This window comes from Silurus meridionalis, chromosome 7, assembly GCF_014805685.1.
Source record: "Silurus meridionalis isolate SWU-2019-XX chromosome 7, ASM1480568v1, whole genome shotgun sequence".
NCBI classification, from domain to species: Eukaryota; Metazoa; Chordata; class Actinopteri; order Siluriformes; family Siluridae; genus Silurus; species Silurus meridionalis.
Window position 1 is genome coordinate 9,082,954 of NC_060890.1, and position 25,635 is coordinate 9,108,588.

The 25,635-nt window shown below is 36.6% G+C and overlaps 3 protein-coding genes and 1 long non-coding RNA gene across 4 annotated transcripts in view; 3 read left to right on the top strand and 1 right to left on the bottom strand.

The window, feature by feature from the left end:
• The first annotated feature begins 1,667 nt into the window (after positions 1-1,667).
• On the top strand, positions 1,668-7,605 carry lgi1b (leucine-rich, glioma inactivated 1b). The gene is made up of 8 exons (XM_046854902.1): positions 1,668-2,237; positions 2,339-2,410; positions 5,002-5,073; positions 5,155-5,226; positions 5,330-5,401; positions 5,526-5,695; positions 5,871-6,035; positions 6,172-7,605. Exons 1-8 carry the CDS (start codon positions 2,035-2,037, stop codon positions 6,987-6,989), a joined length of 1,644 nt encoding a protein of 547 aa, XP_046710858.1. The 5' UTR covers positions 1,668-2,034; the 3' UTR covers positions 6,990-7,605.
• A 469-nt stretch (positions 7,606-8,074) lies between these two features.
• slc35g1 (solute carrier family 35 member G1) lies at positions 8,075-15,562 on the top strand. The gene is made up of 3 exons (XM_046852958.1): positions 8,075-8,525; positions 13,078-13,249; positions 13,820-15,562. Exons 1-3 carry the CDS (start codon positions 8,231-8,233, stop codon positions 14,565-14,567), a joined length of 1,215 nt encoding a protein of 404 aa, XP_046708914.1. The 5' UTR covers positions 8,075-8,230; the 3' UTR covers positions 14,568-15,562.
• A 5,853-nt stretch (positions 15,563-21,415) lies between these two features.
• On the bottom strand, positions 21,416-22,983 carry LOC124388886. Its single transcript, XR_006926480.1, has 2 exons — positions 22,847-22,983; positions 21,416-21,946 (listed from the first exon to the last, which is right to left on the bottom strand). It is a non-coding gene; the product is annotated as an uncharacterized LOC124388886 (long non-coding RNA).
• plce1 (phospholipase C, epsilon 1) overlaps positions 22,879-25,635 on the top strand; it is a 74,633-nt gene continuing 71,876 nt past the window's right edge. Inside the window, 1 exon segment of the mRNA XM_046853976.1 lies at positions 22,879-23,132. The gene's annotated coding sequence lies outside the window, so the exon portion shown is untranslated.

Below are 25,635 nucleotides of genomic sequence, written 5' to 3' on the forward strand. Positions count from 1 at the left end.
CCGTTAATACCCTTCATTGTTGTTTCCTCATAATTATTCGAAAAGATTTGGTTCTAGCCCGTCCTATGTTTCCTTGAACAATACCAATGCCTCGACCATATAAATATGATTATTCCTAATTATAAATATCACATCTTTGGTTTGATATACAAACGGGAATTGTCTTTGTGAAGATGTGAAGAGAAGGTCTCATGGCCACATAGACTCGCCTTGTTTTCATCACTAAATGAAAATATTCAGAGAGGAGAAAGAGGAGGAGGACTGGATGCAGTTTTTTCCCTCAGGCCATAACAACCAGTCTGTTATTCTGTGAAAAGTTCTAGATGAATGAACTGCAGAGAGGAGCAGCGGGTCAAACAGTGAAACAAAAACTTGACTGTTTTAAAATCTTTTTGAGAAAAGAATGCCCTAGGGAAGGGAACAAAAAATGGCACTGCCATACAGAGTTCACTATAAGTGATTTTTTTTTTACTGCATGATTAATGGATTAATAAACAGAAATATTTAGGTTCCTGTGACCATGCTGGAAAACCCAATATACCAGAACCAGCTGTCAATACACAGGCCAGACTGATTAATCTGCTAGAGCATTTCTTTCACCTGGTAGAAAGGAAATACAGTTTAATCATAATAACAATAATAATAATAACAATATTAATAATAATAATAATAATAATAATAATAATAATAACAACAACAATAATAATAATACTGTAATATCTATTGTTATAGTTATTCTGGTATGTGGTACCTAAAATTATTAATCCTAAATAAACATAATGAAGCAAGCTAATCTTTCGTAATAAATTAAACAATCGCCATTCCATATTCCATAGTTACCTATTTGGAAATACTAGTAACAGGGATTATAAAGATTAGATAAAATTTGGTTTGTATTTACCTTGTGACAAGGTTGCTTCCTATTATTTACTTACATCATTAATGTCAACACATGGCTGCATTTTATAATATCTGTTAAAGTGCATTTTATAGCAGAAATAACAAACAATTATTATATCATTATATCATGTTATTATACGTTTATTAATGTCAAACGCAAGAGACAAATCATTACAAATTCACTGTCATGAGTCTAAATGCTACTACTATTACTATAAAAAAAAAACACACAAAAAAAAACAAAAAAACAAGAAAGTGATTTAACTGAAGACAGGGTCTTCTATTGAAACAGCCAAACACTGAAACAAAAACGTGACTGTTTTTAAATCTTTTTGAGAAAAAAAAAAAGACCCAATAAAGGGAACAAAAATGACACAGCTATACAGATTTCACCATAAATGTAAATTTCTTTACTGCATAATAAATTGATTTATTTACAGAAATATTGAAGTGCATAGATAGCGCAAATAACATAAGGTTATTATAATATAACAATCCCTTGCAGGATAATTCATCTAAAATTAATTGTAACGTGTCTAAACGATACTACAATAATATGATAACAATGAGCATAAATAAAACCCCTTATTTATTCTTGCATCATTTGTCATAGAAAACACAGGGAAGCCTCAAAGCCCAGTAGCATCCTTTTCTCCGGGCTTGGGACTCAGGTGCATGGCTTTCTTTTATTATTATTTTTATCTCATGAATATTCTGATGAGCTTTAATTCCCAGGATGCGCTCATGCGCAATCGCAGGGGGGAAAACCCAGAAAGCAGGAGACCATTGGCTGAGACCCTACACACATCTTTATTTATTGTATCAGTGTCGCCTTGGTGGGGTGCCATGGTCTCACAAGGCTGACGGGCTTTTTTTTGTGTGTGTGTGATTTTTGTCTTATTTTATTGAGGCTGCTTGGGTGCTTTAGATTTTGGAAGACTTGGATGTGCACAGGCGCGTCTTTATATTCGTATCGAGGCGCTTGGATGCCTTTCTGAGACCCTTTTGCTTTTTTTCCGCCTTATTCATCTATCCAGTCCAGCTCACAACAGCACCAGTCGTGTTTTTCTCAGGAGTAGCTCTTGCACTGAGTGTAATTCCTCTCTGCAAGGCTGTGAAGTGAACCAGGACAGGATGAGGATGGGACGCGGCGGCTGCGGGACGCTGGGGTTCACGGTGACGCTTCTGTGCGCCGCCGCATTCTTTCTCTCGGCGGAGAGCCGCAGGGGCAATAAGCAGTCCCGTTGCCCGGCTGGATGCACGTGCACCAAAGATAACGCCTTGTGCGACAACATCAGGACTGTTCCGCACACCTTCCCTCCCGATGTCGTCTCCTTGTAAGTTTGGGTTTATGAGATTTACCAAGTGGCTATGCATGCATGCAAACAAACAAACAAACAAAAACATTGATGCACTTTTTCCTTGTCTCACCAAACAGATCGTTTGTTAAGTCTGGATTCACTGAGATTGCCCCTGGAAGCTTCCTGCACACGCCGTCTCTTCAGCTTCTGTGAGCTGTCTATTATCCATGTGAATCTCGAATCCTGCTGCTGGGTTGATACAGTTCTAATGGGGGGGGATCACGCAGGCTCGGACGAGCGGCAACCCAGTTTTGAAACATGCTTATTTGGCTTTCACTGCGTGCCCTTTGTGTTACTTTGTGTCTGCTCTTTATCACTGAGGTCTAGATTGTAATGTTGGCGATGCAAATGTCCGTAAATCAGTACTGTGTGTCCCTTCAACAGAACACTGCGATATTAAGGGAACCATTAAGCTCCGTATCTAATTACTTTAAACGCTTAAATAGGGTTGCCAGATTGAACAGTACAATTAGACCAGACTCTAAACTACAGGAGCTCCAAAATGGCCATTACACAAATTGGAACATCACGTTTCTGGTTGTAGTTCCTCCTCTGTTGTTACAGTAACCTTTAATCTTCTCAGAAAGCTTCCCACTATGGTTTCCACTGGTTTCCACGTGTCTGTGAGGATTTGTTACAGGCAATTTTATCAAGTGAGGAGGTGTGGGGAACCACTGAAAACCTGGTTCAACAAAAAAAATTGTGTTTAGTGAATTATTTTATACTAGGTTAAAGTCGGGTCTTAATACAGGACACTCAAATTCTTCAACTACAACCCTGACAAACTATGTCTTCATGGTGCTCACTTTGGACATTGTTCCTGAAGCAGGGTTGAATCCATTAGTTCCAGGGAAGATAAATTGTTAAAAATAGAGCATATACAAGTCCTCCTGGACTACATTGTGCTTATATCTCGAGGAAGGTCCACATATGAGTCATAGAAAGGAGATAGGGAGATTAGTCTAAACTATTGGTTTTCTTTGCTCTAAAAAAAAGCTCCTGAACTGTATAGCAAGTTCTGTGATAGAGATATTTTCTGAACCATCACTACAATTGCACCAGTAAAAACAATTTTAACACAATTATGACAAATAGTAAATCTTGAATATATTATTTGTTAAGATGAAATAATAATTAGGCTAGAAATAACTTATTTAATTGTTCAGACCCAGTAGTTTTTTTTCTGTTTTTTGTTTTGTTTTTGTTTTTACTTTCTGTCTGTCTATTATTCTATTTTCCAGTATATTTGCTTGCTTTAGGGTTCCTGAACCCAAAATAATGTATGAGGGATAAAGTGAACCACATGTGCATACAAAATCCCCCAAGGAACATATAAACTATAACAAACATTCCTTTATAATGACTGAAAGTAGTCAGTGCCACCATTTCCTATAAATTATAAAGCACCGCTGCCTAAATTTTTTTTTTGTTTAACCCAATGTGATTAAAATACTTCTAGTAAAGACAAACTGCCCAATCTGGCAATGCTGCAGTGTGTTGTGGTATATAAATTATGCATTGCAGCTGCTCTGTTGGCCTTGTCATCTAAATTTTATGGTTTTACATCAGTCAGTGTTGTTAAAAGGTTTCTTTCCCAGTGCCTAGGACTGTACATCTTGCATAAAATGAATGATTATTTATTAGATTTTTAGGTAAACCTGATCACTTTTAACAGTAATCATAATTGCACAGGCAATTTATGGGAGTTGTTAAACCATTATGCATTACATTTATATTACATTAACCATTCGGAGTTGCTGCGAAGACTAAATATTGCAGATTACTATGACTTTGCAACTACATTTACATTTGATTATTTAATGCACCTTTAGTGTCAGGACTATATCCAGATTCAGAGATTATTAAAAATGAGTAAATGCATCCCAGACACATCTGCAACAGACTTAAAACTGTTTGTTGAAACCACTTCAGGAGATGGTCTGATGCACATTTTATCCACATGGTGAGTGTATATGTCTATGTGCATAAGTCTCCCTCAAGTCACATTTGACACCCAGAATCTACTGATGTTTTCAAATGTCAGCAAGTGAAGATTTTTGCAGCATCTATCTTATTAATGACTTGTAACACAGGACACTTAAATTTGACATTTTGAATGCATGGGGTAAAATATAATCAGGACTCAATCCAGAAAGAAGTAGCAAAAATGACTGGTTCACTGAAAAATATTAAATTGAAATTGATATTTTAAGATCTATTTAAGATTCTATCTATTATATGGGATATGGGTGTTTGTGTTGCAGTAACAACTGGACAACAACTGAAATTTCTTTGTTAATATTTACCATACCATTACCTGGTCAGGCATATTTTAAAACTGCAGCTGTGAACATTTTACAGTGAATTACTTAGGATTAACTATACTTCAGAGATTTAGAGAATGCCTTGTGTAGCAATACAGGACAAATAGTTTTTCACACTTCCTCTCGTGTGGTTAGGTAATGCATGCATGTGGGTACTTTGGCTATTCCATTTACAACAAACCACGTGTTCTTGCGCTCTTACACTTCCACACAAAAAAGCCCCATTTCTAAAAAGGTATATTTTAAATAGACATGTTTACTGATGCCCCAACAACTTCAAGACGAAAGTATTGTTTGTAGTAATCATACTCTACAGATGCAAAAGATAAGCACTGTAGTATGCCAAGCTGTTATGGGAAAAGTGAAACAATCACAAATGTGTGTGTGTGGCACTAAAATGCTGATTTGGTTTACAGCTTGTTTACATCCAACACATTTGATTCTATTGATGAAGATGCATTTCAAGGCCTGCCACATTTGGAGTACCTGTAAGTTCTGTAGCCCTTTGTTACTTTTTAATATAGCAAATAAATGCAACATCTAATACTAAAGGTGACATCTGATTGCAGGTTTATTGAGAACAACAAAATCAAGTCCATGTCACCTTTGGTCTTCAGAGGTTTGAAATCTCTGCTCCATCTGTGAGTATATCAGTGTCATTTATTATGGGAGAACAAATGATTAACTATGTGTAAAGGATGTGAAATGCTTTACATGTTAATATTTTTTTTTTTCACTAATCAGGAGCCTTGCATATAATAACCTTGAGACATTACCCAAAGAGGTTTTCAAGGGGATGGATGCCTTAACAAAAGTGTATGTCTCACAACTATAATATAGTTAACAAATATAATATATTTATATAATGATCATGACTTTATAGGAAGTTTATGATAACCAGATGAAGACTGATATTTACTGGAAATATATGTGCTACCAGGGACCTTCGAGGAAACATGTTCATCTGTGACTGTAAACTTAAATGGCTGGTTGAGTGGATGCACAACACAAATGCAACAGTGGACCAGATACACTGTAGTGGGCCACCACTTTATCAAGGGAAAAAGATCAATGAGCTGATCCCTCAGGCGTTTGACTGCATAACTGCAGGTGACTTAATACTGTAATACTGTAAAATCTGACAAGATTGTGAATTAATTTTATCATCCCCAAAAAAAAAAAAAGCCAAATCAAGATTTTACAAATCTCCAGTCAAAACACATACTTGAAACTGCCATTTAAAACTGAAATATCCAAAAAAAGTAAAATCATCTTTCTGTTATAGAGTTCGTTTCAAAGAAAACTCTGAAGTTTGAGTCAATTTCAGTAGAGACTTTCACCATTGGGAACGATCAGTATGCAGTGTTTGCACAGCCTTTTTCAGGAACATGTAGCTTCATGGAATGGGACCACGTCAACATGGAGTTTAGACCTTATGACAGCATAGAGAGTAAGAGCCAGATAATACTGTATACATACTAAACATTTTGTTGGAATTAGTATTGAGATATTTAAAATGATACTTTATTTAACACCTCACAATGTGATGCTGTTTATAAATGGTTTTGTTTCTGTTTTTTTCGTAGGCACCTCAACCGTTGTCTGTAAGCCATTGGTGATTGATGACCAGATTTTCATTATTGTAGCACAGCTATTTGGTGGCTCACACATTTATAAGCGGGACACATCAGCCCACAAGTTTATCAAGATCCAAGACATTGATATTCTGAAGATCCGCAAGCCTAACGATGTTGAGACGTTCCGCTTGGATGGCGAGTGGTTCTTTGCGATTGCTGACACCTCTAAAGCAGGCTCCACTACTGTGTACAAGTGGAATGGCAATGGCTTCTACTCACACCAGTCTCTACACCCTTGGCACCGTGACACAGATGTGGAGTACCTGGAAATCGGAGGCAAACCCCACCTAATTCTGTCCAGCAGCTCTCAGCGGCCCGTTGTGTATCAGTGGAACCGGGGGCAGAAGAGGTTTGAGCGGCGCACAGACATCCCAGAGACAGAGGATGTATATGCCGTCAAGCACTTCAGAGACAAAGGCGAGCTGTATATCTGCCTGACACGCTTCATTGGTGACTCGAAGGTGATGCGGTGGGATGGTGCCATGTTCACTGAGGTGCAGAGTATGCCATCGCGTGGCTCCATGGTCTTCCAGCCAGTGACAGTTGGAAGCTGGCAGTACGCCATCCTTGGCAGTGACTACTCCCTCACGCAGGTCTACCAGTGGGACTCCAAGAAGGGCCACTTTGTACACTTCCAGGAGCTGAACGTCCAAGCACCAAGGGCTTTCTCCCTGGTTTCCATTGACAACCATGAGCTCCTACTCGCCTCCAGTTTCAAAGGGAGGACACAGATCTACGAGCACCTCATTATTGATATGAGTAACTGAAGCATTGCTTAAAAGCTTTTTCTGAAAATGCAGTGGGACAGACCAATGGAGATGAGCTTGCTGTCAGAACTCACATGCGTTATCTAGAGGACTAATGATGCTTCCAGTTGACTGCCCTCTCTAGTAGTCCTTTGTGTCCTTCACCATTGTTATCATCATCTAGTCTGCACTTTTTACTTTTACTCTTTTTAACCTCTTCTCCTCTTAACAAAAGCCGTTGTTCATGTATTATTTCCCTGCAAACAAAAAGTTAGTGGGACATTTGAGAAATATAATAAAAAAAACGCAAAACTGCAAAGTGAGTAATTAACTACTGACACCGTAATATGTTGGGCGGGAAATTGTTGACAGATTTTTACTGTAGTCCTAAGCAGTTTGTAACTTTTTATACAAAAAAAGTTAATCCAGTTGATTTTTTTATGCTAGTTATGGTAGACTGAATGGACAATTTTGCATTTTATAATTCAGTTTAGGCTAATCTGTGAATTGATGCAGCAAATTTAGACGTGACAGTATATTGTAGGTATGTCATTTTAGACAGACGGTTTAGCCATGTAATTGTTTATTCTTTGTCTTGATTGTGTAGACCTAATAAACCATTTTATTATAAATGTGATATCCGTTATTACATTCAGCATGGGCCTCATACAAGCTGAATGCTTGCATTTATTTAACAAATTACATTAAATGTATTTATAATTATAACCATTTTCATTGTAGAACTCATATTCACGTGTCACTTAGAATCACGTGTTATTACTTATTGGTAAGGTCATAATGAGTAAGCAAAGAAAGAATAATCGTAATAAAACGCAGGGAAAGTCATTGGATGGCCACCTTTATTACTGTCTTCTCCATGGTCGTAAGGTAGGGTCGTGTTTCAAAATCCACCCGGTCGCCATGTTAAGTGTTCTTTATTATCCACTCATAAAATCACGTACTTGCTAGTATTTTTTGTGACAGACTAATAAACAGCAACATGGGCAGTTTACTCCGTTGATTCGTAAGATATGGACATTACTGAGTGGTGTGTGTGTGTGTGTGTGTGTGTGTGTAGTGGTAGTGTGTAGTGGTAGTGTGTGGGGGAGTGTGGATTGGGACACGAACGAAAGCTCTCTCTCTCGCCATCTAGTGGTAGGACAGTGGTTGACAGTCAGCGTGTACAAGGTTAATCATTGAACTAACTTGTACTGCTCAGGGGAAGAGTGTTAGAGAGAGATGAGCACCTGTTGCATCTTGATATGGACGATTTCAGAAGCAGGGATGGGACAGAGGGAAATGAAGAAGACGGTGTGTCGGTTGTCCCCTTCAGAGACGAGGACGCGGTGTTAACCGAAGTTGCCGGCAATAAGGAGGAAGAGGAAGAGGAAGACGTAGAAAGTCAGCTACGAGGCAGTTTCCTAGTAGGCGAGGAAGATAATGGAGGTTCCCGCATTTCACGGAAAAACTCGCGCAAATGGACAGAGTGCTGGTGCTTTAGAGTCGGACACGAGCCCGAGGACGGCACGGAGTCACGCGCCGCCGCACTTCGCGGAGGTAAGCGGATCTGAGCGACAACATGGTACCGGTAACTTCAGGAAACCAGACATTAATAAATAAAATATAGAGATACAGATATTCAACTTCAATAAACTTTCTCCGTTATTTCGTTTTCATTTGAAACAGATACTAACACGTCCAAAAACACCCTCAAAAATTGTAAATAATTTTTTCTTCATCTGAACAATATTTTGGATACTATAATCATTGTATTCCTCCTTAAACACCATCCGCTGATAAGCTGCTCGCGTAAAAGTGAAGGATGGAGTTCGATTGATAGCGTTTAGGCCCCGCCCTTTTAGTCAGACCGACCAATCAAAAGCATGCATGGTTGCTATTGTGGATTCTGATTGGCTAGCGCGGAGTACCTGGATATCAAAGGAGGCGGTAAATCAGAAATTGAAGAAAATAACGTAATGATCAATCAGGCTGAATTTTCGAATCGAATTGGTTAAAAGATGTTGATTTATTTTATTATTATTATTATTATTATTATTATTATTATTATTATTATTATTATTATCATAACACTTCTTCCTCTTTCTTCTTTTTCTCTTTTGCTTTTCTCTCCTTGAATATTTTCCGAGTGGCATAAAATGTCTATTGACATTATGGTTAAAAAAATGCTTCCCAAGATACCATCATCTGATAAGGGTCATCCAACACTAATTATTCAGGTTATGTGGAGCATCAGCAAAACAAGCATATTCATTATAAACCTTGCAAACCTGACATACAGCATGAGTAACCACGGTTTGAGCTCGTGACCAAATGTTGCAAGGGAACGAAAAAAAAAGGAAGAATCTGTTCATTTGCTAAGATCTACATGGGTGGTCCCAAAAAGTTTTCACCCCTGTGCACTAAACACTTATAACTGAAATCAACCTTCTGAGTTTCGTATGAGGCGTACAGATTGTTATTCCATATTGATTCCTGAAAATTATGGCCTATATAGTGACACTGGTGTGTGGATTGAGGGATCGTTTTTAGTAGCTTTATTTGAAACAGCATTTTGTTTAATCGCTTAACAGTATTATTTGTAATTTGTACTCAATTTTACTGAGTTTAGTGACAGAGTAGTGCTCTAGACTGTGTGTGTGTGTGTGTGTGTGTGTGTGTGTGTGTGAGAGAGAGTGTGTGTGTTTGTGTTAGAGAGAGAGGGAGAGAGACAGAGAGAGAGAGAGAGAGAGATTAGCATCATTTTTTTAGGATTCATCATGGCTATATTATAATAACCAATATAAGTGATTAAAGATCAACTCTTGAATTTTAATGATATAACAACCAACAATACTTTATGTTGACCATGAAAGCATAAGAAAAGTTTCAATAGTGTATTTTACAAAAAAAAAGAAAGAAAGACAGGCAGTTGGCCTGAGAGTTAAAGACTGTAATTTCATGTATTTACTCCCATGCCAACACACAAACACAATCATCTACCTGACACTAATTTTCAAGATCAGGTAGTGGTGGGTGGCTTCTCTGTAGACTATAATTATGTTTTTATTTCAAATCCTGTTTATATAACAGTAGTGGAAAACTTCAAATCAACCGTTTGTCTTGAACATATTTTTTGCAAAGCTGCTGCACATGTGGCCCTGGTTTCTGTTTTTTTAATAGGTTTGTTTTATTTTCCAGAACACAGTGAACTGCATTAGCCGTCTCCTTCGTTCTAAGAAATGGAGACATGGTAACCATCCGACAGTTTCCAGTTCAGGCCCTTTACGTGACTCACAGCTCATTCACACCAGTCTTTACACTGTTCTTTATTAGGCAAATGTTCTCTCACTGTGAGCAAATATATGCAAGTTGTCTATGGTAAAAAAGAGGTGGAAAAGAGACATCAGGTTTTAAAATTGTGGATTTTGATTGGTTGACGCTGACTTGCCTGGAGTTTAAAGGAGGCAGTTCCTGTCATTTTTCACACCGTTTACATGTTTAATAAAATGACAGATTTTCCTATAGCATCTCTAGGGTCTGAGCCAGAACCCAGGTAGTTATATAACTAATACAATTGTGATAAAACCAAGCGAAAGAGAGACATCACAGCTGAAGAACCTCAACATTTTTTTTTTGCCAAGGGTTAATCAGCGACCGAGAATTAAAGCTGTCATCTGTCGAGTATATTTATCCAATGGCTAAAACGGACATGTCTAAATAGCTTCGATAGGCAAATAATTACCAAGATTTACACAACAGGAGGCATCTGTTCATATGATGAGGTCTACAGGGCTGTCTCAAAAAGTCTTTTTCTCTCTTGTGCATAATTCAGTAATAACTAAAATCAACTCTCATAAGAGTTTTCATAAGAGTATAGATTGTTATTTCTTATAGCTTCCTGAACAACAAGGCCTATATAGTGATATTGGCATGTGGTTTGTGTGAATGCAGTAACCATATTTTAAATGGTATTTTGTTTCATCACTAGGGTTAACCATCTCCCTGGAATTAAATATGCTGCCCATTGAGTATATTTATCTAATGGACAACACTGACATGTCCGAATAGCTTCTACCAGTCAATAATTAGTGTGGAGGTGAGTAACTTTCTGTGGGTCACCTTTGATTGCAATAGGTCAGAGGCCGGAGATACGGATGGTGCAATTTGAACACGAATGTGTAGATTGCAGAACCTGTTTGTTTTACTTCTAAGGTGACCATCCAAAATACTTATGGCTTTCAGTTTTGTAAAAGGTTTTATTGTTATAGCAGAATTTCTGGAATTCCCCTTTTTGGTTTAGACGGAAACACAGCCAAAAATCTTCTCCTACAATTCCTTATAATTTTCTTAATAATCATTATGTGGACATGGTCCCTTAAGCAGGTTGTTGTTTATTTTTCCATCATACAGTTCTACTTTAATATGTAATGATTAGTATGATACCACTGTGAGACTGATAAGACCACAGGTAAGTAGATTTAGCCTGCATGGCTTAGTCCCAGCAACTCATTATATGTAGTATGACTCTGCAGTTTCCACATGGAGGTGTTTTCCTGTGTGTGATATGCTGAAGGATAACTGGTTAATTATTCAAATGATGAATAAAAGAGTTTTTATATACCACCAGACTGTTATATTCAAGCAGTCCTACACTAAATAATTAATTTGTTCTTGCTATAGTGTTTTTTTTCTTCTTTTCATAATATGTAATATCTATTATTATATTCACAAACATATTAACAGTTATTATGAAGATACTGTGATATACAGAAAATCATAGTTATAAATCATCTTACTGTATTTTTCGGACTATAAGCCACTACTTTTTTCCCACGATTTGAACCCTGCGGCTTAAACAACAAAGCGGCTAATTTATGGATTTTTTCCTGGGTTTTTCCCGGTTTCACAAACTTCAAAGCCAAAAAACTCGGACCCATAACATTAGACCAATGAAATTGCTGAACGGGTTCAGGTGAACCAATGAAACTCTTTATATTAAATCAGACGTGCTCCCACTGAATCAGACCGCACCACATCATAAATATGGATGAGGTTCCTCTGACGTTTGACCTGCTGCTTACTCACTAACTCCAGTTGCAACAGAAATCATATAAGCACAGACAGGTTTCCAAAACTCATGCTTTTTTATTTTTCTTGGCAACAGCGTTACGGGTTAGTCAAAGAAACTTAGAAATAAACATCAGAAAATAATAAGGACATAATCCTCGGTCTTGCACACATGCAGTAATACCGGAAAAAATCCGGTGGCAGGCTATTCCCAAAATGCCGCTCTGCTCTTAAAGGAGCCACAACATATTTTACCCGTTACACCGTGTAACAGACACTGTCTTCCGTTAAAGCCTGTGTAAAGTTCATTAGTTTCAGTGTAGGCGGCTTATAGACAGGTGCGGCTTATTTATAAAATAAAAATCTTTGTCAAATTATATAAGGGTGCGCTTTATAGTCCGGAAATTACAGTATGTATTTACACAAGATCATCCATTCCTGTACGTTTCCTTAAAGGAACCGTGTTTGTACCAGTCAAGTATTTCCTGATAGTAATTTCCTTTAAAGCTGATGCAAGAGTCAATACTGCTCATTTCTCTGTTTTGAAAGCTCCAAGCCTTGACCTTGGTATTTACAGTACCAGATTAATTTCCAGGCCTCGTATGAGATAGGAAGAGTTGATACACTTTGCCTGTGTCTTGTCTAGGCTTTCCCATCACCCGAACCTGATAAATTGTGTACTCACCAAACAGGTAGTCAAGTGAACCCCGCTGTTTAATAACACCTGATACCTCTGTTTGGTCACACACCTCATACTGAAATGCCAAATCCCACAGTGAAATCCCCAAGCGTGATTACTTTACAGAAAGTGGGCCAAGTATTGCACAATTTAGGATTTTCTGTTCTATAAAGACAAATATTATTTACCATATTAACACACTAACAAAGCCTATATGATTATTTGTGGTTCATTTAAAGAATTTTTGCTTCACTGTTTTTATTGTTTTGGAGGAGGCAATGAATAAATTGAATTCTCTTCAGGGATGGTGCTCAGTGTTCAGCTAAGTTGGTTTTGATTCTTAAAATTTTTGTTTTCCATCAGAGAAGAAAGCCTGTCCTGGTCTGGGCCTCATCTACACTCTGCTGGCCTCAGTCCTCTTTTCAGTTGCTGCTCTACTTGTGAAGAAAATCGATGGGATTCACGCTGTGGAAATCAGTGCAATCCGGTGCTTTTTTCAGATGCTGTTTGTCATGCCAGCCATGATTTATTACAAGTAAGTTCCAGTCAGTACGGATCAAAAACCTGATTATTTTATTTGCTGAAAATTTGAAGAATTGTGAATTACGACCCAACGTTTACATTAGAGGTGATACGTGTCACTTGTAATTTGTCTCTTGTAACTGTGTAGGTGCTGCTTCTGTCTCTATGAGAAACGTTAGTTGTTATGGTATAATTAGTAATAAATAGAAATAACTGAAATCGCAACCGGGGACCTTAAGAAATGTCTGAAAATCAGAAAAGAAAATGAATGTTGTTTTTTTTTTTTGCTTGTTACTGTAAATGTTGTAATGCGTTCTAATGTGCATAGTGGTGGGTCATTGCCATGTCATTTGATGATGTTTCTAACACTACTGTAGTAACTTTTAGGTTGTGAACACAAACAAGCCAAGTGTTTGTATAGTATTGTCAGTGGAAACATCCCAGTGTGATTTATAGAAAATAGAAGCACTCTTGGAACATGTTTGACCACTCAGATTAGTGGACTGTAACTATTTGTTGTATAAACATATATTTTGCTATAACCTTTCTCAAAAAATATTGTAAAAAAATCATTTTGTTACAGAATTGGTTTCCTGGGACCTCGAGGTATGCGGGTGTACCTCTTTCTGCGAGGTTTCCTCGGCTCCAACGCTATGATCCTGCTGTACTACGCCGTGCTCCAGATGCCGCTGGCTGATGCCACTGTCATTACATTTAGCAACCCTGTCTTCACATCATTGCTGGCCTGGATCTTCCTCAAAGAGCGCTGCACTATATGGGACGTCATATTCACCATCTTCACCCTCACCGGAGTTATCTTAATAGCGAGGCCACCCTTCCTCTTTGGAGGTGAGCTCTCTGGCATCGAGGGCAACTACAGCAACCATGTAAAGGGCGCCATAGCTGCCTTTTCAAGCGCCATTGCGGCAGCATGCACCATGGTTATCCTGAGAAAGATGGGCAAAAATGTTCATTACTACCTCGCTGTGTGGTATTATGCTGTCCTGGGGTTTATTGAATGTATCGTGGTGTTGTTCATCATAGATGAGTGGGCAATACCATCATGCGGTTGGGACAGGTGGAACCTGATGGCCATCGGGGTGCTGGGCATCGGTGGCCAGACATTCCTTACCAAAGCACTACAGGTGGAAAAGGCCGGTCCCGTTGCACTCATGAGGACCACAGATGTGGTGTTGGCCTTCATACTGCAATTCCTTTTCCTCAGTCGCAAGCCGACATGGTGGAGCATCTGCGGAGCGCTGTGCGTGATTAGTAGTACCACCGGAGTGGCGATCAGAAAGTGGTTCAACAGCACAAGGCATAAAAGTTGAATACCACGCAAAAATGCCTCAGGACACAGAGTTGACGTTTTATTACATACACCTTTCTAGTACTTTATTCACTGGCAACAAAACTCTAATTTCTGTACACTTTGAGTTTATAAGTCAGGTTTTTATAGGTTTAGGTGTGTGCAACAAACCTGCAACTCTTTATAATGTCCTACTCTGCTTGAGTATCCTAAAAGAGGTTTTTTGTAACTGAGATACTATGCACCAGTTTGTTTGGTACCTGTTAAACCAAAGATCTTGGACTTAGAACATTTTTATACATTACTATAGATTTTGCTTCTAGAACTTTTATACATTATTACACCTTTATCTTGATTATCTACTTCAATTAACTTTCTATTTAGGTATACTTATGTATATTTATTTTTATATTTAAATTATATAATAATTAAAAAAGATATAGTATATTTATAGAAATACTTATTATAGACTATAGAATCTGAAAGGTAAAGCAGGAGAGTGCTTCTGCACTCAACTACTGAGTTGACATTTATTTATTTCTTTTTTGTTGTTAGAGAGAAACAAAAAAGTGGCATCAAATGTCATGGACACACCTAGTGTCTTTTATCATTAAGAAATTGATTTAATTGAGCATATGTTATATTCTAACATATACTGTACACGTTGGATTTAATCTTAGGCAGCATTTCTTTAAAAATATTTAAACCTTGAAATAAACTGTCCCAGTTTTATGTAGGACATTTTAGTGCACAAACATTAACTAGACAAATATTGATTTATGCTTTTATTTATTAATTTATTTATGTACATGAAAACATTTATTGCACTTAAGACAAAAAAAGCAATTTCATATATATATATTGTTTATATCACCTATTTTTCCCCATTTGCTCCAATGTTGCTCCATGTTAATATTTTCTTATGGATTTTTCTGATGTAAGAAAGTTTATCATGTTTGTGACAGACGCACTTGGCACTGACTGAATCAAAGTAATAAAAAGCACTGATAGATGCAATATCTGTACTTCCTCTCTCTTTCTCTTTCTCTCTCGCTCTGTGTGTGTGTGTGTGTGTGTGTGTGTGTGTGTGTGTGTGTGTGTGTGTGTGTGTGTGTCTGTGTGTGTTTATTTATATATATATATATATATATATATATATATATATATATATATAGTGAGGAAAATAAGTATTTAAACACCCTGCTATTTTGCAAGTTCTCCCACTTAGAAATCATGGAGGGGTCTGAAATTGTCATCGTGGGTGCATGTCCACTGTGAGACATAATCTAAAAAAAATCCAGAAATCACAATGTATAATTTTTTAAATATTTATTTGTATGATACAGCTGCAAATAAGTATTTGAACACCTGAGAAAGTCAATGTTAATATTTGGTACAGTAGCCTTTGTTTGCAATTACAGAGGTCAAACGTTTCTTGTAGTTTTTCACCAGGTTTGCACACACTGCAGGAGGGATTTTGGCCCACTCCTCCACACAGATCTTCTCTAGATCAGTCAGGTTTCTGGCCTGTCGCTGGGAAACACGGAGTTTGAGCTCCCTCCAAAAATTCTCTATTGGGTTTAGGTCTGGAGACTGGCTAGGCCACGCCTTAATATGCTTCTTACAGAGCCACTCCTTGGTTATCCTGGCTGTGTATGCAGCTAACGACCTCAAACAGGTGCATCTAATTATCTAATAACAGGTCTTTGAGGGTCAGAATTCTAGCTGATAGACAGGTGTTCAAATACTTATTTGCAGCTGTATCATACAAATAAATAGTTTAAAAAATCATATATTGTGATTTCTGGATTTTTTTTAGATTATCTCTCTCACAGTGCACATGCACCTACGATGACAATTTCAGACCCCTCCATGATTTCTAAGTGGGAGAACTTACAAAATAGCAGAGTGTTCAAATACTTATTTTCCTCACTGTATATATATATATATATATATATATATATATATATATATATATATATATATATATATATATATATATATAAAAAGTCACAAAATGCATTATATATATATATATATATATATATATATATATATATATATATATATATATATATTATTTTTTTTTTTTTTTTTCTGTAATTTTGCTATTACAGAATATAAGATGGAAAAGGAGAGATGTTACCATACTTTCTTACAACCACAGTCAATCATAAATGTGAAAGCTCAATGGTTTGGATTTGTTTTGAAGCAGGGAAAGAGACTTATTAAAGACTTATTAAATTAGACATTCTGAGTGGAACCAACTTCACTATACAAACAAATCAATGTCCTGAAATATATATCCAAGCTCTATAAGCTATTTAGTTAAAGACATGCCAAAGAATTTCAGCTGAATGTTTGGAGAAACAATCTGTCTGGGTCCCAAAAGTGTGTAAAGCTGTTATTCATACTAAGGGAGGATTTTTCAATGAAAATAAAGTTTTCCATCTGTACATTTATATATGTGATTGGTAAATCTACAAAGTAAATCTACAAACTGGTTAAATGCCTAGTTTGCTACAAATAAACAAATGAAACATGCACAAGTCTCTCAAAAATGACAAAAGACTAGGCGTTAATAAACATTCGACATTTCAGGCATATATGATAGATAGATAGATAGATAGATGATAGATAGATAGATAGATAGATAGATAGATAGATAGATAGATAGATAGATAGATAGATAGATAGATAGATAGATAGATAGATAGATAGATAGATAGATAGATAGATAGATAGATAGATAGATAGATAGATAGATATGTTAAAGTGCTTTAACATATGTTTCCATTTTTATGGGGACTTTATGTGAAGCACTTTGAATGAATTGCACCACCAACCTGACCTTTCATGTTTTATTTCTTGGTTTTTAGTTTGACAAACTTTTTATCCAAAGCAAATTACAAGTGAGACAAAATCCAATCTAAGCACAGGGCCATTAACAACCCTCAATAATAAAGTGGCTGTGTTGAGGTGTGGAAATGGATCAGGAGATAAACAAGTGTGCAAGTGAAATCAGTGTAGTGATCAGAAATCACTCTTGAAGTGGTCGTTTCAAAGCCTAACTTCAGCGGCTTCATCCTTTATATTCAGGATCAAAATTAACAGCCATCTGGAATGTACTTAGTGTTGCTGAATTTCTTATAGTGTTTTAAATAAGAAGTCATAGCAGTTTAATCATTTATAAATGGACTGAGCATTTGTCCATATAGTATAAGCAATGGTCAACAAATGCTTATGTTTCAGACTTTTACATCAAGTAGCAATAAAAAGAAAAAATACAATACAGAATACAAAAACTTTATGTAATCTTTACGTAAAAAAAGTTCTAACTAAACAGAGCTATGGCTGATTCTTGCATCCACATCTTTAAATTGTGAAAGATTGAAGAAGAAAAAAATCTCTTCTACCTCAAATCACTGTTGACTTATGTTAAGCTCAATGACTTATACTTAATTTGAGAATGCTTACATCCTGTATATACTGTATATTACTTACTATTTTAAGGAAATCTACAGTATATACCATGGAATTTATAGAAGAGAAATGATTCATAATAACGCTATCCAGTGTCACACAAATGAGGACGTTTCCCTCGCACTTTGGTTCCTATCACGGTTTGCTTATTAGAAATCAATGTGTATAAAAAATTCTGATGTATATCCATGATGATGTATTTCTGTAAATCACCTTTTCTGATGATGGTTATTATAAAAAGTGCTACAATCAGAATTTGATTATTTTTATTACTCTCCAATGAAATATTTAAATAAATGGAGTATAACGAATAAAAAAGGTGTGCTGTAAAATTGTTTTAGCACTTTGAGTTCAATGCTTGAGCAAAAAAAAAAAACAGACTGAAAACTTGCTTTTCACTGTGGTGTATCGAGAAAAATCGCAATACACTACGCGTTGTATACCACTAGGTGGCAGAAGACGCCTGTGAATGTAGGCAATGTTGCTTTGGTTTAGCAGATATGCCAGGATTTGAACATTTCTCAAATACTTCTAAATAATGAGAGTAAATGTAGATTTTAATGTCATATTGAACACGGCATCTGAATCCCAACTTTAAACTGACAAGTACAAAAATAATCTAAATTCTTTCCATAGATTAAACATTTTACACACCTGAGTACAAGTAAAATGCGGCAAAAAATGAGTGCAATCAAAAAGAAGACCATTTGTGTCAGTTTTTCATTGTAAAACCCACAATTCTGTTTAAATAACAGCTGTCAGCAATAATGACTATTACTGTAAACAAGTGAAACATAAACATTTATTTTAGCAGTCTGTAGCAGTGTTCATTGATGAAATCCTTTCCAAGATTAGATCAGAGAATCTGTGATATGCATTATAGCATCTATAACTATTCCCCCACACACACACACACTCCTTTTCCCTTTCTTAAAGTTAAGACAAAAGCACAGCTTGTCACGTAACAAAGAAACCTTAAATAACAAAGTTTTCCATCGTGAAGACAATCAAGTTGAGGAAAATGTTCTGATCATTACATTTTAGACAATGGAGACACCTTTGTTTCAGATCTGTGGTCCAAAATGTTTGATTTCCACAGAAAGACATTGTGTTGTATCTGATAATATGAATGTATACCTGATGACATTTACTCAATACACTAAATAAATGTACTTTTATGACGTGTATAAGTGAAATAAATGTGCACATTAGAGTAACAGGAGTAGAGTAACTGGAGATTCTGTGATAGACACATAGTGTTTGCACCTCTTCAGAACATTTACTTGATTAAGAGAAGGAGAATGGCTTTTGTGAGGCCTGCAATGGCAATATGCATTTATATAACAATCTGGTATTTCATTCAAGAAGGAATTCAAATTTAGAAAATTAATGCATTGTGGTTTGGAAACGTTAAAGAAATTTAAGGGCTAAAAATGTAGTTGTCTAAAACTAGAAATGACCAAATAAGTCAAATATGACTAACGATAGTGATTTATTTTTTTTTACCAGGCCAAGACGAATAAATTAAGTCCAAACCAGCTGTTAAAATGAACACTGCTCAGTGAAGACGTATTGTAAAATTCCTTAAAACTTACATACAGGACCTCAGATACTGTATGTATGTGAACTACAGGGCATCAGGGAAATTATTACACCAGCCAATGGGTATAGAGGGCATACCCAATGAGGCCTGGAAAAAAACATTTGTGTTTTAAGGGATGATCATAAAAGATTGGAGTCAAGTAAATATGTAAAAGCTCATATTTCCTAAAGTGTTAAAAAAAAGTATAAAAGAGGGAAAACCCATAAATGCTGTTGGAATACATGCAATGTAACAGGTTGGCTTCAATTGGACTCATACATTCCTTCTGAATGGCATAAAGACTCATTTAAGGGAGGACTGGGATTTGGAAAAATCATTACAACTCTGCCCAAAGCACATGACTGGCACAGAGTATGCATTTCACATGTATTTAAATTTCCCACTGAATATTTAACATGCACTTCATTTATTTATTTTACCTGGCAGAGGGTCAGGACTGTTAACTAAACTGAAATAATTTAACAAGGCATGCATCAGGATAAAACATATGCACTTCACAGTGTTCTACAAATAATTGAATGTGCCAAATACTTATTACTGTACAAGTATTTGATCAGGCTTAATAGGCTCTTTAGTAAAATAGTGTGTAATCTAACACTGTGCAAAATGTAGGACCTGCCTATTGATAGCTTAAAACTGAGCTCTTTCTTAGATTTTTCGTTGTGATGTTTCTACAACTTGGACTGAAATTTACATATGATAAATACAGCTAAAAAAAAGATCTGAACCAGAGAGACTCTTTCAAGTTACAAGGCTTTTTGTTTTTGTATAAATTCACCACAATAAAGCATAAAGTTACATTGTATAGAGTTACTATATTTAAATTTCATTAAATACACTATATAATGGATGTGCTAATGTACATGTTGCAAATAATTAAACACTTTCCTTTTAATATTCCATATGATTTTTTTACTTTTTTTGTTTTGTATTGTTGGCACTTGACTGGCTGTTGTGTCCATTGCCTAGAAAAGAAAAACAAAACTACTCAGTGGTAATCACCCTATGCAAATTGAATAGCCAGTTCTTTATTAGCTTGTTCCTCTTTAGTAAATACTTATATGTTTTTCACTTTTGATCCAGATCCGGAGTCTATCATAGGAACACTGGGTGCCAGTTTAATGTAGGACACAATACACATATATGGTTAATTTAGAGTCACCAATGATTGGAGGAACCAGTTGGAAGGTGGAAGAAACTCGGAAGACCTGGCAACCTTGGAAAAACATGCAATGTTTCAAACAGATTGAAATTTAAACCTTTGATTGAACTGTTAACCCTACTCACTGCAACACAAGAGAGATAGGCAAATCTAAAAGTATTAGCAACTGGACAAAGAGAATTTTGTTACGATTTGTAACTACATCTAAACTGTTTGTGGAGCTATAGTTCCAATGCTAAAACACACAATTCTCACACAACCCTAGCTGTACCATAAACAAATTGATCCAAACTTCAACATGTTGTAACATTATGCTTAAATTAATGATAAATCAAAACACTAATCAGCTGCCTACATAACAAATTGAAAGCTCGACCTCATTAAGAAAAAGACTACATAAGTGACTCTGAAACAAAAAAAGGGGACAGATTGTTCCTGTAACTGACTTTGACCTCGATTGAGAATGACAAGTGGCATTCCAATAGATGAGACACTGTTTTAAAAATGTGCTGGCAGAGGTGATAATTAAGCAACAAAAATAAAAAAGAAGAACTGGCATGTCTGCTTCATTTGTGTCACTGGGTGTGTCGTGAGTTTTTGTTTTGAAACGATTTGGATAGCATTTTGATACAACATGGTTTTATTGAGACCTGTTAGGGAAGCATGTTTCAAAACAGGGGCTAAAAAAGGAATTAAATTGTAATATGAATATATGATAATTTAGACCTTTGCTATGTAGGCTGTTTAACATTTAAGTATTTTGTCTCTAAATTGCTTGTGAACGTATACTCTCAATGGGGGCACCATTGAACGCCCCCTGCCCCACCGCTGTCCTCGCCCTTGCTCATTTAAATTATTTACCTGTTTTTCTGCTGAATTTTTATAAATAGTATGTGCTTAAATAGTTGAATTCAGAAAAAAATTGCAATGATTATTAAAAATGTTTAACTTTTTTTAAGAAAGGTTGTAAATGATTTGGATGGTTTGGGGTGGAGCATTGTGGTGAGAGGGCGGAGTCATTTGAAGGTGGGGGAGGTCGGGCATAAGGAGGAGAGAAACGGCCCTGGTCCCCAGTTTGATCCTGATCTTGAGTAACTGCCGGAGTTTTGCTTGTTGTTACCATGAGGTTTCCTCTTGGTTTTCTGGTTTCCTCCTACAATGCACAAAAACATGTTGTTAGCTGCCTTGATTTCACTCTAAATGACTCTAAAAAAAATGATGTACTTCTAAAAAAAATTATGTACTGGTGTTCTACCCAACATCAATCTATATAAATAGTATCTTCTAATAAAGTCATCACTTTCATTTACATGTACAACCCTGCTTAGAAAACTAATACAGACCCTTATCGAATTTGAAATGTACATTTACATAGTCATTTGTGGCATTTAGCAGATGCTCTTGTACAAATGTGCTTTGAGTCTTTAGCAATAAATAAACCTACACTGGTATGCTAGATTACAAATTTTAGATAAATCTACAACTCTGTTGAGTTTTATGGTTTATATGATTCTAATAGGAATTGTTTTTGCTGAAAAATGCAATGGTCCCTGTAGGTTATGCCTAGTGGAAACCATTATGGACCAGTAGCAGGCTTTTGGCAACTTGTAGACCACATGATGTTATCTACTGTACACCAATAGGGACCATTAAGACATCATTAAGCATCCCAATTAAACATCCTTTTTTTAAATGTAATTTCTAAAGACACATGACACACTGACACCATTTGGTAAAATGTTTTAACAGTAACCACGTCAACAAAGGCATGTGTAGTGAAAACCATGAGACTTTTCCATCTAGTGTAATAAGTACAGTAGTGTGCAGTGCTGGAAACCGCTTTGATAGTTCAACGAGGGTGGTGACGTCAGATGAAGGATATAAACGCGAGACTCGGGAGGTTACTTGGATTGCTAATATTGTTTAACCAAATATTATGTTTTGAGTCATTTAGCTATAAAAACAAATTAACTGTAGATAAATCGAGGGTATATCAGTAGGACTTTTCATTTTAAAAAGAAAAAAGAATAAAGAAAATGGCGCAGAACTGTACCAAAGGCTGGAAGGTGGGATTGACGGTGCGCGCGCGTGAGAGAGTTGTGCCTGTTTCCCTGCATTCCTATGATGTGACACCTCAAAGGCTCTCAGTCTGCAGACGTCGCTCTCAGTGCTTGCAGTGTGCTCTCCAGGCTGTGCTCTCTGGTCCATTAGCTGTTCGCTTGCACGCTTTACAACTTTGAAAGTCGTGTGAAACTTTGTAAAGTCGCTCGCGCTGTCCATAGGGTGAACTCCAGGGAGACGCTTTAGGATGCCTTGCAGAGAAAACGTCTATTTGTATGGTAAGTGTTATTTGCAAACCGGGTGCTGATATGGCAAAACTGATACATACCCACGTGCTGAATACTGCGCTGTTTTATGATCCACGTTTGTATTTCTTAGTGAGGTGTTTGCAATGCACACACTTTGTTTTTGTTTTCTGTGTGTGTGTTTTTGTTGCACGCGCTACTTTTACATTTCTAACACTGAGTTTCAGAAGTAAACTTTAGTGATCTGCTGTTTTAATTTTTGAAAGCCTTGTTTTGGACGTTCATGCATAAGGCTGGTCTGTTTGGTTGAATGAACTGCATTGGATTAAACTGTATACGAAGATGATGCTCTAGAGATTTAGTGCTCAGGCTTTCCCAAACCCCTTCCTTTCAGTATACTTACATTTAAATAATAAATGGCGAAAACATTTTTTAATTTTTAATTTTTTATTGCAACAAAACAAAGATACCGGTATGGTGGCATTACGACATGGTCTACAATGCCACCACCAGTGAACATTTGAGGGGTTCATGAACCATAAGTTTATTAGACCCTGGCTGTGTTTAATGCATTTACAGGCACCTGCATGCTGAAGTCTGAACAGTAGAAAGTGTTTGAGGCAGTATAGAGTATATTGACCACTTGAAACTTTAAACTTGATGAAATGTGTGTAGGTCGCTTAAACCTAGAGTTGTGAATTGTCCACATTTGGTGATGCAAATCATTATGCTGAGATTTAGCTGGTTTTGTGTTTTGGAGTTGGGCTGATCGTCATTCAAGGTTTTAGTGGCATCATGGAAGATTTGATCCAATTGAAATAGATGTCACAGGACATCATGTTTGAGACCTTTAATGAACCTTTTGGGTATAAGATCAAGCCATTGCTGCCAGTTTTAAAGGCAGAAATTGGGTCAGCTCACTTTAGGTCTGACTACAAGTTGTTATCTTTACAAATTGGACTAAAACAAACCCAAGTCCATTTTTTTTCAACTGATACAGAAATGCTGTAAAGCATATTATGTTCCTGTTACACTGACAGTTTGGTTTTCAGACACTAAAAGAGGTGATGTGTAAAGTCCTAGTCAATGATTAAATCACATTACTCATGCTAAGACACATGAAAATAAATGCATGAAACTTGCACACACCTCATTAAATGTGGTAAAACTGGTCGCTCTGAGTTATCAGGCCAACACATGGCACACCCATAGTCATAAAATCAGCTTGAAAATCAGAATGAAATTACGGACCTGGTGATCACTACACATGCAGTTATTAATTCAGGTTTCAATATAAAACGTGTACATTCTGTAGAATGAACTTCTATAGTTTCTAGTAATCATGATCATCTACACCAAGTTGTGTTTATTAGCAAGATTTATATCTTCTCAGGTCTTGTTTTACAGTCAGTTGTTTGATGTCAATTTTTTTTCTATAAAAAGAGCAGTTTTGATTTGCTTGCCTGCTTTAGTAATGGATAGAACTCTGCTCTAGTTATTTAGCCTGTGTGGTCTCTCGCCTCTTGGCCTCAGCCCAGTTGTATGTGTTTTGTGGGTGTGCGTGGTTGAGGGGGATTTGGGAGAAGGGAGGAAATTCCCGTAATTCCCAAACTTCCATGGCTAATCACGCAGCTTCACACCCTCCCTCACCACCAGTCTGGAAACAGTTGAAACAGGTTGCTGTTGATGAAGGTAGAAATGTTGGTGAAAAGAATGGAATCAGGATTAACTTCTCACCCATTTAAATTGGCTCAAAATGTATTGGGGGATTTTTTGTAGCCAATCTTTTAACTGTGATATGTTAGTGTTTATTTGTAAAAAAAAAAAAAACAATTGCTAATAGAATGATCTGTTCCTGGTCGAGCTCTAATATGCAAATTTGTTCTTTTAAGTAGATTTCAGATTTAGACACTTTTTTCTTTCTTTTTTTTGTGTTTGTGTCATGTGAAAGACTGTTACCTGTCAACTGTATTTGTTAGACTGAGGGTGTGTCTTTGTTCACACAACTGGTAAGGTACTTTACAAAACACAACTGTTTGGTTAAAATTGATGAAATAATAAATGATAGTGTTTTTTGGTGTGGATATTTTGGTAAAGAAGCTTGTAAGCATTGACTTGGTCTAGATAGACAGACCTTTGATCTGTGTGGCTCTGCTGTATAGTAGTTGTGGCATTTTTCATCATGGTGCCAATTCACTTTCCTTCTGGACCCCCTTGGCCCCACAGTCCTTCCATTGCAATTAAAATTAAATGACTCAGACACTAAATACAAAAAAAAAAAAAATTAGCTCAGAGATTTATAACCATGCGTGAGGGTGTAACTATAGTGGTGAACCTTGACTGGCTGAGTAGACACAAAATCAATAGAACTAATCCCCCCCCCCCACACACACACACTTTTAGTTAGTTTGGGCTGCCCCCAACAAGGCCCCACATTCCAGAGACCCACGCATTGTTAAAGTGCAATTTTATTTTTCCTGGTGATACAGGAATGAGAATTTTTTTGCCTAACTGTGATTTTCCCAGAAAAAAAAAA